Source organism: Oncorhynchus kisutch, linkage group LG28, assembly GCF_002021735.2.
Source record: "Oncorhynchus kisutch isolate 150728-3 linkage group LG28, Okis_V2, whole genome shotgun sequence".
Classification (NCBI taxonomy): domain Eukaryota; kingdom Metazoa; phylum Chordata; class Actinopteri; order Salmoniformes; family Salmonidae; genus Oncorhynchus; species Oncorhynchus kisutch.
In genome coordinates, this window is record NC_034201.2 from 9,409,025 (window position 1) to 9,424,544 (window position 15,520).

At 41.5% G+C, this 15,520-nt stretch overlaps 1 protein-coding gene across 2 annotated transcripts; it reads right to left on the reverse strand.

Annotated features, from left to right (window-relative positions):
- Positions 1 to 2,147: 2,147 nt before the first annotated feature.
- Positions 2,148 to 6,943, reverse strand: slc3a2b (solute carrier family 3 member 2b). Of its 2 annotated transcripts, none has more exons than XM_020464135.2 (9): positions 6,812 to 6,943; positions 5,334 to 5,577; positions 5,025 to 5,215; positions 4,381 to 4,554; positions 4,168 to 4,262; positions 3,923 to 4,062; positions 3,380 to 3,695; positions 3,185 to 3,253; positions 2,148 to 3,084 (listed from the first exon to the last, which is right to left on the reverse strand). In XM_020464135.2, the coding sequence occupies exons 2-9, from the start codon at positions 5,549 to 5,551 to the stop codon at positions 2,737 to 2,739; spliced, it is 1,551 nt and encodes a 516-aa protein (XP_020319724.1). In that variant the 5' UTR covers positions 5,552 to 5,577; positions 6,812 to 6,943; the 3' UTR covers positions 2,148 to 2,736. The 2 variants fall into 2 exon arrangements, with proteins under 2 accessions (XP_020319724.1, XP_020319725.1); XM_020464136.2 differs by having other exon boundaries at positions 3,185 to 3,250; positions 6,812 to 6,938.
- Positions 6,944 to 15,520: the final 8,577 nt, after the last annotated feature.

A 15,520-nucleotide genomic window follows, 5' to 3' on the forward strand; every position in this document is an offset into this window, starting at 1 on the left:
GAAGACACCTTTTTAAGATCTCATTGTTGCTGTCAGGGCCTCAGGGTCTCAGGTGTCCTCATCGCTCTGCCGAAATTGTGTGCAGCAGATCTGGTGTCAGTGACGAGGCTCTTGGTTTTCATCCCCATCAGTCATCACAGAGGCCCTGATGCATTCTCCCTTAAACACCCCCCATTTCCATCACTCATCCATACATGACAACTACAACCATTATGAGATCTGTGTTGTGCTTATATAATACATTCCTTCAAAATAATATATATATACAGTAGCAGTCAAAAGTTTGGAAACACCTAAAGGGTTTTTCTTTATTTTTACTATTTTCTACATTGTAGAATAATGGTGAAGACATCAAAACTATAAAATAACACATATGGAATCATGTAGTAACCAAAAAAGTGTTAAACAAATCAAAATAGTGTTTAGATTTGAAATTATTCAAAGTAGACACCTTTTGCCTTGATGACAGCTTTGCACAATCTTGGCATTCTCTCAACCAACTTCATCTGGAATGCTTTTCCAACAGTCTTGAAGGAGTTCCCACATATGCTGAGCATTTGTTGGCTGCTTTTCCTTCACTCTGCGGTCCAACTCATCCCCAGCCATCTCAATTGGGTTGAGGTCGGGTGATTGTCGAGGTCAGGTCATCTGATGCAGCACTCCATCACTCTACTTCTTGGTCAAATAGCCCTTACAAACCCTGGAGGTGTGTTGTGGGTCATTGTCCTGTTGAAAAACAAATGATAATCCCACTAAGCGCAAACCAGATGGGATGTCGTATCGCTGCAAAATGCTGTGGTAGTCATGCTGATTAAGTGTGCGTTGAATTCTAAATAAATCAGTGTCTCCAGCAAAGCACCCCAACACCATAACACCTCCCCCTCCATGCAACCACACATGCGGAGATCATCCGTTCACCTACTCTGTGTCTCACAAAGACACAGTGGTTGGAATCAAACATTTCAAATTTGGACTCATCAGACCAAAGGACTTATTTCCACCATTCTAATGTCCATTGCTTGTGTTTCTTGGCCCTGAACTTCATGTCTTAAAGTAATGGACTGTCGTTTCTCTTTGCTCATTTGAGCTGTTCTTGCCATAATATGGACATGTTCTTTTGCCAAATAAGGCCATTGTCTGTATACAACCCCTACCTTGTCACAACACAACCGATTGTCTCAAACGCATTAAGAAATTCCACAAATTAACTTAAAGCACACCCGTTAATTAAAATGCATTCCATGCAACTACCTCGTGTAGCTGGTTGAGAGAATGCAAAGAGTGTGCAAAGCTGTCAAGGCAAAGGGTGACTAGCTTGAAGAATCTCATATCTTTTTTTATTTAACACTTTGGTTACCACATGATTCCATTATGTCTTCACTATTATTCTACAAGGTAGAAAATAATGAAAATAAAGGAAAACCCTGGAATGAGTAGATGTGTCCAAACTTGACTGGTACTGTATATATATTTAAAAAAATGAAAATGCAGGATAGTCTCTCGGAGGCCATTGTGAACCCACATTTATAGTAAGGGGTAGTTTGCTAGTGTTTTAGAAACTCTGAATGAGGGTTTGTGATAAGAGGTGAAGTGGTTTATACACTAAGAAAAGCAACCATACATCACTAGTGTAGTGTAGGATTTTGTGACTTTGTGCACATTGTGTCAATCAGCTAAATTTAGAACCATTACACTGAAAGTGTACAAAGGATAACCTTTCCCCCCCTCTGATGGAAATCCAAAATCAACTAGGCCAATGGCAGTCGTATGGCTTTAACGTCATCATTGATTGTTCCTATGTTCCTCCTAGACTTACCAACAAATAGATTGCACATTTATATTCTTGAAGGCATATATTATGTTGAATCACAACCATCTCATAATCCACTTCTGTGGGTGAAAACAGTACGAGTCACTGTCTGTCTATATAGGTGTCTCCCCTAGGGTTGCCATATAAATGCTCAATAAGTGTTAAAATAGTCAGGTGAGACAGAGCTCTCCCCATGCGTATCTATAAATAAAGATGCCTAGAGATGTTCAAGTGCACCTGGTCCTGGATGAAAGTCTGAATTTTGTAGAATGGATCGAGGGTTAGCTTTAAGGTCTAATTTTAATACCACATTGTTAGCCTAAATAAAACAGACTAGTAAAGGTTGTATTCAGTTTTATTTATTTCCCTGTTTATCATGCCAATTTATTATGAGGAAAGCGTTTCAGATCCTCCACATTTGATGTGTTTTACACTTCCCTCAGCTGCAAAAGCGATCAGATAATTCTTGAAACGTGAGTAAGGAGAGCGGGGCATTACTTTTGAACACAATTACAACATTTCAATAAGGGACGAACCAAGCTGCCCCCAAAATAAACGTTAAAAAATGGCCAATAAAATACAACAGTTTAAAATGCTCAATTTAATCTGGAATGTATTTTCAGTAACAGCAAGATAGACCGATTGTTGTTGAGGCTTGACTGGTGCTTGCGATGAGGACATTTGAGTTTGTATGTCAGACCAACACCGTATTCTAGAATACATAATTCACAGCAGTTACTATTTCTAAGCTAAAATTCTGACCATTTGACCAGTACCAGTGTGACAGTAACTATTTTTCAGAAATAAAAATGTAACAATGCCCTAAAAAAAAAAATCATGAGTGATTTTAAAAATGTTCACCACAGAGAGAAAACTACTTTAACATCAATGCCCACGTACAGATGGTGCTGGGATCTCCCCCCTCTCTAGGCTACGTAGGGGAACTGTAGCAGGACAGCCTGTCCCGGGCCCAACTCCAGTGCAGAGAGCCCCACAGCACTGTCAGGGGCCAGGTTGACCTTGTCTGTGCTCACCTGGACCACAGCCTGAGCAGGCCGGTCAGGGTGGGCCAGCTGAAGGGTCACCACGTCGCTGCCCCAATTGAAGGCAGCGATGTAGCGTCCACTCTGGTCCCACTGGCGGAGGTAGGCCAGGGCAGAGGTGGAGTTGAAAAGGGGAATGTAGTCCCCATGCTGCAGGGAACGCTCTTTCCCACGCAGGTCACTCAGTGTCTTGAAGAAGGAACGGCAGGCGAGCCTCTGTTCTTTCTCCTTCTGTGGGTGGTAAGAATTTTTTTATCCAAATGAATGTAATGTGCATTAGTGTATATGTATTTTCACAAACTGAATGTGTATGCATTAGCATCTCACATACCGTGGCAGTTCCGTTTGTCTCCTCATCCTCCAGGGAATCCCACAGCATCTTAGGGGACTTTGTATACTGCTATAGAACAATTAACACCAATAAAAATCAAGACAAGATATCCTTTTAAAAAGTGGGACTCATTTCTCCAAGGCTAAAGCTGTTATTTGTTTTGTGATACATTAGTTACGGAAACCCCCCGCTCACCTCATCAGCCAGGGCAATCTCATCCCCATAGTTGAACACTGGCGTTCCGGGCAGCGTGAGCAAGAGCATCTGGTTGAAGTTGACCATGTCTGGGCCCACCAGTGTGGCCAGGTGACCCTCCTTCCTGTCCCCAATGTTCCAGGCTAGCTGGGTCTGGTTGTGGGTGGAAAGCAGCTGTTGGACAGTCTGAGCACGATCCGTAGCGGTCATGCTCTTAGACCGGAGGGCCCCGGATAGGAGTAGGTCCACCCCAGTGGAGTTCAGCAGTTCAGAGACGTCAACAGCAGAGGTCTTCGCAGTCACTCCAATCAGAATCCTGAGCAAGAAAACAAAAAAATGCATTCCTTTACTCAATGAATGTTATCTACACAAGTCACACAATATATCCATTGTAATACAATTAAGCATCAGCTTTCAACTCGGCAGCAGTCAGTGCAGTTTACACCACCAGAGGGCACAAGTTCCTAAACAATACCTTCACTAAACCACCAGGGGCTCACAGGCCCAGTTGAGTGATGTACATAATCGTGGACATGTACTTACCTTCTCTTTCCTTCTGCAGTCCCATTCTGGACAATGGCTCGAATGTCAGCCCAAAGAGACGGAACCACGCTGGCCACGCGCTCTACACCAGACAGCTGGATCCCATCCACACCTTGGTTCAGCCAGAACACCAGGGCAGACTGGAAAGAGATGGTTCACATATTATTAGATAGATACACTCAAATACATTGTTGGGACTGAGTGGGTGGATTTAATGAGTTCACCGAGATGCTCCGAACGCTTACCTTGAGTCTCTCAGCAACGTTGGTGACACTGACGTTAGAGAACCATGGTCCGCTTCCCAGATAGTTGGGAGTCAGATCCAGGATCACATTGATGCCTGTCAGAGAGGGAGGAGTGAGAGAGTTAGTCCATCTGAAATTCAACTGACCAACCAAATCATCAGTTTCAGCGGGCAACGAATTAAATGGCGGTATAAATATAGACTCTATACTCACTCTTCTTGTGCGCAGCTATAATGAGGCCTTTGAACTGTTCCAGATTGCCAGCATCAGATGAGATCTCCTCAAAGTTCAGGCTGACAGGGTCGTCTGCGGGGGCATCATGGATGGGCCCAACAACAAGTCCCTTCACCTTCAGCTGGCTCAGACTGTCAAGCTTCTCCTCCACACCTGTTACACATTAGAAAACGGCTTACCACGTGTCTATTCATGTATAATTAACACGCTACTGAATTAGGGAGAGCGTGACTAATACCCTCTAACAAGAAACCTGCCAAACCAGTCATTGAGGGTATAGCGAAGGAACAGGGGAAGAAACTGGATTCTGCTGGTTCAGCAGAACCACGGAAGTGAGAAACTTGCTCATTTGCAATAAATCTGACTTCAATACTCCTATGGCACACACTTGGAAGTGCTAAAGCATATGTATTTTAAAATATAATGTCTAGTCACATGAACTGCTACTCCCTGTCAACACTGCGCCAGACCCAATTTCAGTGTCCCCAGAACTTCACTCAGTAATCCCACCCAGTCTATGTGGTTCAATATACTCAAAGTACTACTTAATATAAGCTGGCTGTGGCCTAGTGGGTTTCACCACAAATCCGTTATTCAACGTCACCCCTTTCAGTGACTCTTACCCTTCAGATTCTGGGACTCGCTGAAAGCTTGAACATCTCCAATTTGGTACAGAGGTCCATAATTCCACCAGTTCATGGCAGGAAGGTCTTTGCAGCGAGGTGCTTGAACAATGATGGCCACAGCACCAGCCAGCATCCCCAGCCAGCCCAGCCAGAACAGAATCAGAAGGGCCCATCGCGTACGGACCCACCTTTAGGAGAGAGATTATTAGTAATGCAATATTATACCCTAAATGTTGCATAGCAAACACCCATTAACCTATATTTTCTATTGAGCTACAGTCTATTCCAGGTCTTCATGTTTCTTACGCAGGTGTTCCAGCAACTCTGAGGAGTTCCTCTTTGGATAGACCGGTAAATTTAGTCTCAATCTCGTCAGGGATTTTCACTTTAATGCTGCCGTTCTTCTCCGTGCTGGTGGGAGAACCGGCATCTCCGTTCCCTGCCCCGCCAGTTATTGGCCGCTTCTCCTGGTCCATCTCATTCAACTCCACGTCCTTCATGTCCACCTCGGTGTCCTTAGTCATTGTGACGTTGGTAAAGGTGAGATTTTCTTCAGAAAAAGAAAGATAACAGTATAATTGCTGCCGGGAACAGTTGTGTCTGTCACATTGATCGTGTTCCTCTGCCCAGGTGTTGCTTATGCATGCCAGATCTTACACCGCCTGGATAGGTATTTGTGTTTGCGAACCACATGTCATAGACCCCTTTGTATTTGCAAACATAGTCTCACGAGGGCGATGCGCACAAGTTAGTGGCAGAACACGGGGAATGTTTATTGTGGAAAGCCAGCAACAAAAAAGCGTATGTTAATACAAGCAAGAATCAAAACATAATTGCAAGGGTATTAGAAGCCCCCAAAAATATTTTGTTAAAAGTAATAACGTAAATATAGGCTATTGAAATGGGCGCAGACGGTTTTGTTACTGCAGCCTAGAGTCACGCGCATCTGTCCCTGACGTCAGCGTGTCGTGTACTGGAAACCGGTCAGTAGCGATCGGTCAGTCGATTACGTGGCATTCAACCATTGTTTGATGCATGCAACGTCCGAGCAGAGGAAATAAACCATGAATCAAGCACAAACGATGGTCTTATAGAATGGCAATAGTATGAAACATTGCATCTTACAAAACACGGAGGCAAATATGGTAATTACAGTATAACTGTGTTTAATATTGTGACATAATTGAAAGGCTAATATATCGGATCTGAGCCAGGGTGGCAAAAGGGGTTTACATTCCCATCGCGCAACAGGCAAATTGTTGGCTTGATCGTCGGCAATTATTTAAGCAATTGCCACCAATTCGAGATAAAATGTAGCCCAACATCCTCATTCAATGGCTCGTCGATAAAATGGTTACAGTAGACAACATCCTTTGAAACGTGAGGATAGAGCGGGCTTGTCGTCTAGCGTGCGTTAAACCGGATTGGTCTAGTTTAATTCTAGTGAAGGCACGAGGCACACATGCACCAAGCAGAAAACAGAACAGGCAAGGTGCCATAAAATATACTTTTTTTTAGTGTCACTACATAAAGTAACATCTTAACACCATATTTAAAGTATATAGTGGGGTACGAACAGATGAAATCCAAATAATAAATAAAATCCAAATAATTTTCTGTCACTGGACAAACCAATGATGTCATATCTATGTAGGGCAGGCGATGCGACAAACAGTCAAAGGAGGCCTCAGGAAAACAACCCTCACTTTAGGATACATTTTTTATTGAGCCTTTATTTAACCCAGTCTACATTCACATGAACGTAATAAGCAATCCATCATTACCTGGTCAAGAAAACTGGTCGTGGATCTTTCAGTGCGAGCTCAGACTGACCTCGTTGCTGAAGAAAATTGTTGATCTACAACAGCCGTGAAGGGCTCTTTATATAGCAGCGTACCCGAAGTAGTTTTACGACCGCCCAGTTTTAAGGAAGTGCCGACTTCACAAATTGCAGATTGATCCATTATGAGTGTGATCAATGTAATCTTTAACTTCAGCACATGCTGACATAACAAAAATTCGATAAATTGGACAGTGGACCATTTGAGACAAATCGATATGCATTTCATGGTTTGGCAATTCGGATGTTTGCGTTTGAAAAAGTCCACCTTAAGCGGTCCGCCATTGGCCAGACGTGCGTCCCCCATCATGTTTTCATGAGTTGACAAGAAATGACACAAACAACTAGTGGGAAATAGATCTCTGTGCTCTATATTTGGAATAACCTCGGAGGATAGATCTTTCAAATTGTGAATAATATTACAGGCCTAGTGATCTCCTCTTTAATCAAACGAATTATATTTCTGTGATATTGTCTGGTTATAATTTCCGTCCATCCATCCTGCTAGAAAACATCTGCAAAAGACAGAAATGGTAGTTTATGGAAAATATACGATTGTGTTCAAATTTAGATATTGGCACTTTGATATACTGAAATGAGTGAATGATTGAGGACAGTAGGCTACTGTACCAATAGTCTAAAACATCCAGGCAAATAAAGCTCTCAACCTTTGACCTAGAAAAAGCTATTTCCTAAATTGCTGCAAAAAGCTCCTGTGTTCATAATCCTTTTTTTTTCTCAATTTTTTTCCAACTCCAGTCTCATTGGATTTGTTTGTGTTATTCTCAAGAACATTCTTGTTATAGGCTATTTATTTATATTGATTCACATTCTCAAGTCAAAGCAATGAGTAGAATAACTAAGCCTGTTAAATGTAAAGTCATAATGTAGATTTATGCCTATATAGACATACACAAAAGTAATTATTCATCATGTGAGGGTCATAAACAATACCTAGCAGTGCTTATACTGACAGAAATATTATAATATCACCTTTCTGGTATTTGTTGTTGTTTTTGAGTTATACATTGCTGAGGTGTAATCACCATTGAGGACACAAAGTACACAGTACAAATATGTGAACATTTTGATGTTTGATTTTTTGGTAACACTTCCTTTTAAAGGGTCCTTATTACAGTGTGCATATGTAATTACACTGTAACAAGTATTGTAGTTAATTGTAATAATTCATAGTTACACAGTAGTAACAACATGTATCTGGTGGTAATTGCAGTCTAATTACAGAGGTGCAACAAGAAATGCTTGTTACCATGCTTGTTACAAATGGGCAATTAGACTGCAATTACCACCAGTTAGTTACATATTGTTATTACAGTGTAACTATGAGTTGTTACAATTAACTATAATGCTTGTTAGTGTAATAACATACTTCATTACACTGTAATAAGGACCACTTAAAATGAAATGTTACCGATTTCTTTTCCCTATTCTACAAAAGTGGGGGAATAGGGCTTGAAATGATGGAAATTACTGGATCTGTGACTTTGTGGCAGTGTTAACTAGTGAGACCATTGAGAGTGGAGGCAGCATCTGAAGGGGACAACCAGCAATTTCACGGAGTGTACAGCAATTGAGGTTGCACTGTCCACAGAGTGTTCTGTACACAAAAATGTCGATCAGAACCTGTCCAGAACCGCTCAGAGTCTATTTTTTAAAATAAACAATCTGGATTACAACATCTTTACTTTTGAAAGACCTTGAGAAGAGATGAAGAAAACACCAGGTGAATGAATTAACGGCCTATATATGGTAATAATACAGATAGTGATCAAGTTTCTGCATCTCTTTCTATCTTGAAACTGTTCTGTCCAATCCACAAGACCCATCATATAATCTCCTCAAAAACTGTGTGGTCCTGTTTGGCTCAGTTGGTAGAGCATGGCGCTTGCAACGCCATGATTGTTGGTCCGATTCCCAGGACCACCCATGTGTAAAAATGCATTCCCTCAAAGAAAAAAAACAACCGGGTCAATATGGATTCCTAAAACTGTCAGTGACAGCCCATTACATTTCATCAGAGTCAGGAATTCATTCCATGGTCAAAAGCTTCCATTTCACTTTGTGTAAGGTGAACTGAAACTTTTGTAATTGCATTCAATTGCATTGTAGTTACAACACTTAAACTCTTATCCATCACTTCTTTCGTCATTTGTAAGTTGGTTTGGATGAAAGTGTCTGCTAAATGGCATACTGTAATGTTATTATAGAGAATTGTCTGGTTACAACCCAAGATTAGAGTTCAGTGATGGGGGTCACTAATGCAGTGAAACTGTTGAAGTCAAAGGTTGTATAGGAGTCTTTGACTCATTTTAATTTGCAGTACAACCATTGGACATTCTAGATGGGGGTGGGGGGTGAACAAGAGTAGAACATGATGAAGACTTGAAAAGGGGGGCACATTTGGGATCTTGCATGTGTGTTTAAGTCATCAACCAGTTAGGTTACTGATTAGTGCATCTAATACTGTCCGCCAGGCTGTATTCCTTACTTTAACGTTTGATACAATAACAGGAAAACACTCAACAAAATGCATTCTCTACATGAGCCCATGTCCCTCCTTCTGAAGGGCGGGGGCTGGTGGGTGTCAGGTGTCATGTAACCACAGCGGAGCAGAGCACATTGTGTTCTTTAGGGTCCTCCCTAAAAACATACACTGAATGTGAAATCAACATGTTTTCATGAAGCGGTCTGAGAGAAGGGTGGGTCTAAGGAGACAATGTGCTCTGCTCCGTTGTGTCAGTAGAGAACAGTGGAAGTATGATCAATGATCTGGTCATATGAATATGACTATGCTGATTGATCAGACCCATAATTACATTTAGCTAAAACATATTTTTTTCAGTCATTTTAACCTGCATTTATCCATCTTGACAGGACTGTGAATGGTTACAGAATGCTCAAAGTCACAAACAGCAAAACCCTACACTACACTGGCTGCCGGTAAAGTATCGGTCTGATTTTAAGGTCTTACTCCTAACTTTTAAAGCACTGCATGGCCTTGCCCCCTCTAATCTGACAGACATTCTCATTCTATACAACCCAGTGAGGGTGCTACGCTCCCAAAGAGCCAGTCTGCTTACTGTACCTTGAGGCAGGGGGGCGGAGCATTCTCTGTCAAACCCCCTCAGTCTGTTCCATAACTATGTGGTCACCAAGTCATAATTATGGCTAAACCCTATTTCTACAATTTCTCTTTAGATTTTAAACCTAACCTTCACTACATGTCTAACCTTAAATTAATCTTAAAGCTCATTTTTACAATATAGACAATTTTGACTTTGTGGCAACTGTTGACAACCCTGTTAAGGAAGAGGCGCAAACATCATTGCGGCTTTTAAATAAGGTTTGAAAACTCACCTTTTTAGCCTGGCCTTTATTCAGTGATTGTTTAAGGCACCCTGTGTGTTTTATGTTATTTTATTCACTATTTTTTACTAATTCCTGTTTGCTTTTACTTTGTTCATTTTATTGTTTTAATGTAAAGTGTGCTGCGATTTTACATGCACTTTAAATAAAGTTTGATTTGATTTGAACCCCACTGAATCAAACGTTTAATGAAACGTTTTCTTATCTGATTGTTCAACATGGGAAATCATTGTGGTTTGATATTGCAGACACATTTATCTGGCTTGAAGCCACCAACGTTTCCTGTCTGTTCGGAAGGGGCCGATGTTCCATTGGGGAGCCTTTTGCACAAGTGCTTCAAAGCTAAACCAACCTCCTGTCATCAAGTTCAGGCAGCAGCCACACAGCTAAAGCAGCCCCATGGTGAACACGGCATCAACATGCAGTGTCAGAAATGCTTGTCATTTTATGACTTTTATGTTAAGGTGGTGGAGTGTAAATGTGCCAGCTTGGAGGTCACTAAAGCACAGAGTGTCTCCTATGCATGGTATGACACACTGTTAGCTCAGCAAAGAAGGTTCCCGTGCGCACCTCAACAAATCCAGACAACTTTGCGTGGGAGCATCTCTTCCCCATGTTCCATGGGAACTCAGCAACCATATACAGTGGGGCAAAAAATGTATTTAGTCAGCCACCAATTGTGCAAGTTCTCCCACTTAAAAAGATGAGAGAGGCCTGTAATTTTCATCATAGGTACACTTCAACTATGACAGACAAAATTAGAAAAAAAATCCAGAAAATCGCATTGTAGGATTTTTAATGAATTTATTTGCAAATTATGGTGGTAAATAAGTATTTGGTCACCTACAAACAAGCAAGATTTCTGGCTCTCACAGACCTGTACCTTCTTCTTTAAGAGGCTCCTCTGTCCTCCATTTGTTACCTGTATTAATGGCACCTGTTTGAACTTGTTATCAGTATAAAAGACACCTGTCCACAACCTCAAACAGTCACACTCCAAACTCCACTATGACCAAGACCAAAGAGCTGTCAAAGGACACCAGAAACAAAATTGTAGACCTGCACCAGGCTGGGAAGACTGAATCTGCAATAGGTAAGCAGCTTGGTTTGAAGAAATCAACTGTGGGAGCAATTATTAGGAAATGGAAGACATACAAGACCACTGATAATCTCCCTCGATCTGGGGCTCCACGCAAGATCTCACCCCGTGGGTTCAAAATGATCACAAGTGTGAGTAGAACGGTGAGCAAAAATCCCAGAATCACACGGGGGGGCCTAGTGAATGACCTGTAGAGAGCTGGGACCAAAGTAACAAAGCCTACCATCAGTAGCACATTACGCCGCAAGGGACTCAAATCCTGCAGTGCCAGACGTGTCACCCTGCTTAAGCCAGTACATGTCCAGGCCCGTCTGAAGTTTGCTAGAGAGCATTTGGATAATCCAGAAGAAGATTGGGAGAATGTCATATGGTCAGATGAAACAAAATATAACTTTTTGGTAAAAACTCAACTCGTCGTGTTTGGAGGACAAAGAATGCTGAGTTGCATCCAAAGAACACCATACCTACTGTGAAGCATGGGGGTGGAAACATCATGCTTTGGGGCTATTTTTCTGCAAAGGGACCAGGACGACTGATCCGTGTAAAGGAAAGAATGAATGGGGCCATGTATCGTGAGATTTTGAGTGAAAACCTCCTTCCATCAGCAAGGGCATTGAAGATGAAACGTGGCTGGGTCTTTCAGCATGACAATGATCCCAAACACACCGCCCGGGCAACGAAGGAGTGGCTTCGTAAGAAGCATTTCAAGGTCCTGGAGTGGCCTAGCCAGTCTCCAGATCTCAACCCCATAGAAAATCTTTGGAGGGAGTTGAAAGTCTGTGTTGCCCAGCAACAGCCCCAAAACATCACTGCTCTAGAGTAGATCTGCATGGAGGAATGGGCCAAATACCAGCAACAGTGTGTGAAAACCTTGTGAAGACTTACAGAAAATGTTTGACCTCTGTCATTGCCAACAAAGGGTATATAACAAAGTATTGAGATAAACTTTTGTTATTGACCAAATACTTATTTTCCACCATAATTTGCAAATAAATTCATTAAAAATCCTACAATGTGATTTTCTGGATTTATTTTCTCATTTTGTCTGTCATAGTTGAAGTGTACCTATGATGAAAATTACAGGCATCTCATCTTTTTAAGTGGGAGAACTTGCACAATTGGTGGCTGACTAAATACTTTTTTGCCCCACTGTATGGCAAGGAGAACGAGCAGGTTGCCTAGGTTCGTCTAGAGAGTAGAGGCACAGTAGTGAGTGTCAAGGAGCCAATGCTTTCTGCAAGCCCAGAGAGAGAAAAAAAGCTGTCTCAACAACAGAGTCCCAACACCTTAACACATCTGTCTATCAGCGGAGCCTTGTCTGGCAGCGAAACAGTTCATTCAGCCTCATTTACTGCATTTCAAAAAAATGTAGAGGATATGGCTGACTTGTTTAAACAAATGTGGTTTCTACTGACAATTGAGATGTACAAACTATGGCATAAGGGAACGACAAGCAGATAAGAGGCAATCCGTAATTTCAATTAAGACATTCATGAGCAAGCTAGGACGGGCGTTGTCAATATAACTATTTGTTCAGCACTTTTGAAATGTACAGTGACAGAATTCAGAACATGGTCTGTTCTTACAGTATTCTCCCTGCACACCAAGTCAGAACCGTAGGGTAAATAACGGAGGCATATAAAACAGACAATGAAATGTCTTACAATATTCAATGATTATATTTCTCTAAAACAGGCTAACGGCTACATGTGCACCACCAAGTCAGAACAGTAAGCGAAATTGAGGGGAAAAGGGACCAAATTATTAGTGTGAAGCACACGGGCTACTAACAGCTTACTACACAACATACACTTAGTAACGTTATTACTTTCTTAGCTACAGTATACAGTCGTGGCCAAAAGTTTTGAATGACACAAATATTAATTTTCACAAAGTCTGCTGCCTCAGTTTGTATGATGGCAATTTGCATATACTCCAGAATGTTATGAAGAGTGATCAGATGAATTGCAAAGTCACTCTTTGCCATGCAAATTAACTGAATCCCCCAAAAACATTTCCACTGCATTTCAGCCCTGCAACAAAAGGACCAGCTGACATCACGTCAGTGATTCTCTCATTAACACAGCTGTGAGTGTTGACAAGGACAAGGCAGGAGATCACACTGTCATGCTGATTGAGTTCGAATAACAGACTGGAAGCCTCAAAAGGAGGGTGGTGCTTGGAATCATTGTTCTTCCTCTGTCAACCATGGTTACCTGCAAGGAGACATGTGCCGTCATCATTGCAAAGCACAAAAAGGGCTTCACAGGCAAGGATACTGCTGCCAGTAAGATTGCAACTAAATCAACCATTTATCGGATCATCAAGAACTTCAAGGAGAGCGGTTCAATTGTTTTGAAGAAGGCTTCAGGGCGCACAAGAAAGTCCAACAAGAGCCAGGACCGTCTCCTAAAGTTGATTCAGCTGCGGGATCGGGGCACCACCAATACAGAGCTTGCTCGGGAATGGCAGCAGGAAGGTGTGAGTGCATCTGCACCCACAGTGAGGCAAAGACTTTTGGAGGATGGCCTGGTGTCAAGAAGGGCAGAAAATAAGCCACTTCTCTCCAGGAAAAATTCAGGGACAAGGGACAGACTGATATTCTGCAAAAGGTACAGGGATTGGACTGCTGAGGACTGGGGTAAAGTCATTTTCTCTGATGAATCCCCTTTCCGATTGTTTGGGGCATCCGGAAAAAAGCTTGTCCGGAGAAGACAAGGTGAGCGCTACCATCAGTCCTGTGTCATGTCAACAGTAAAGCATCCTGAGACCATTCATGTTTGGGGTTGCTTCTCAGCCAAGGGAGTGGGCTCACTCTCAATTTTGCTTATGAACACTGCCATGAATAAAAGATAGTATCAACAGAGCAACTTCTCCCAACCATCCAGGAACAGTTTGGTGACAAACAATGCCTTTTCCAGCATGATGGAGAACCTTGCCATAAGGCAAAAGTGATAACTAAGTAGCTCGGGGAACAAAACATCGATATTTTGGGTCCATGGCCAGGAAACTCCCCAGACCATAATCCCATTGAGAACATGTGGTCAATCCTCAAGAGGCGGGTGGACAAAAACCCACAAATTCTGACAAACTACAAGCATTGATTATGCAAGAATGGGCTGCCATCAGGATGTGGCCCAGAAGTTAATTGACAGCATGCCAGGGCAGATTGCAGAGGTCTTGAAAAATAAGGGTCAACACCACAAACATTGACTCTTAGCATCAACTTCATGCAATTGTCAATAAAAGCCTTTGACACTTATGAAATGCTTGTAATTATACTTCAGTATTCCATAGTAACATCTGACAAAAATATCTAAAAACACTGAAGCAGCAAACTTTGTGGAAATTAATATGGGTGTCATTCTCAAAACTTTTGGCCACGACTGTACATATCCCCCTGGCATATTACATCATTTATGCAGCAGCATACAAAACATTTTTGGACTCACCTTGTTGTGCTGAGCTCACTACCTTCCAAACCACTCATTGTTGAATTTGCGATTTCCAACTTGTTGTGTAATGTTTATCCAATTGCCAATGAGCACCAATACGTTTTATCTTTAATTTCTCTTCATTATTTCTCTTCATATGACAAGGATTGAAAACGATTTGCCAGTAGATTGTTGACTTTGATTCATGATGAGTGCTAGCTATAATTTAGGATTTCAAGCTTTGGTTCATGTCAAATTACATTTTCAAATTGATATTGAATATATTGGATTCACGTCTCCATTTCAACCAAAAATCCAAGCTAAATAATAGTACTAAATCAAATCAAACTCGATTTAAAGTGCATTTAAAATGTGATTTTAACTTAGATTTTTGGTTGAAATGGAGAAGTGAATCCAACATATCAATTATTAATTTGAAGACAAACTGGAATTGAAGTCAGACTAAGTCAGTGGCACAAAATATACAGTTCATCTCCTTCAAATGTTGACATTTGGTTGTGTTGACAACCAAGCACAATTCAATATCACTTTTGCAATACAGTAAATAGCCTATTAACTTGTCGACAAGACAAGAAATGATATGTTGGATTCACGTCTCCAACTAAACCAAAAATACAAATTAAAGAATAGGATTAAGCCAGCGGCTCAGATGAAACTATCCAAACATTAGATACATCTCCTTTAAATTATGAAATTTTGTTGCTTTGTCAAC

Bases quoted from the DNA above. Each gene is read 5' to 3' on its own strand.
- slc3a2b (XM_020464135.2), bottom strand. From the start codon at position 5,551: ATGACTAAGGACACCGAGGTGGACATGAAGGACGTGGAGTTGAATGAG. The intron at 3,696-3,922 runs GTAAGTACATGT...TTTCTTGCTCAG, and splicing joins ACTGCAGAAGGAAAGAGAAG to GATTCTGATTGGAGTGACTG. The intron at 3,254-3,379 runs GTGAGCGGGGGG...ATTGTTCTATAG, and splicing joins AGATTGCCCTGGCTGATGAG to CAGTATACAAAGTCCCCTAA.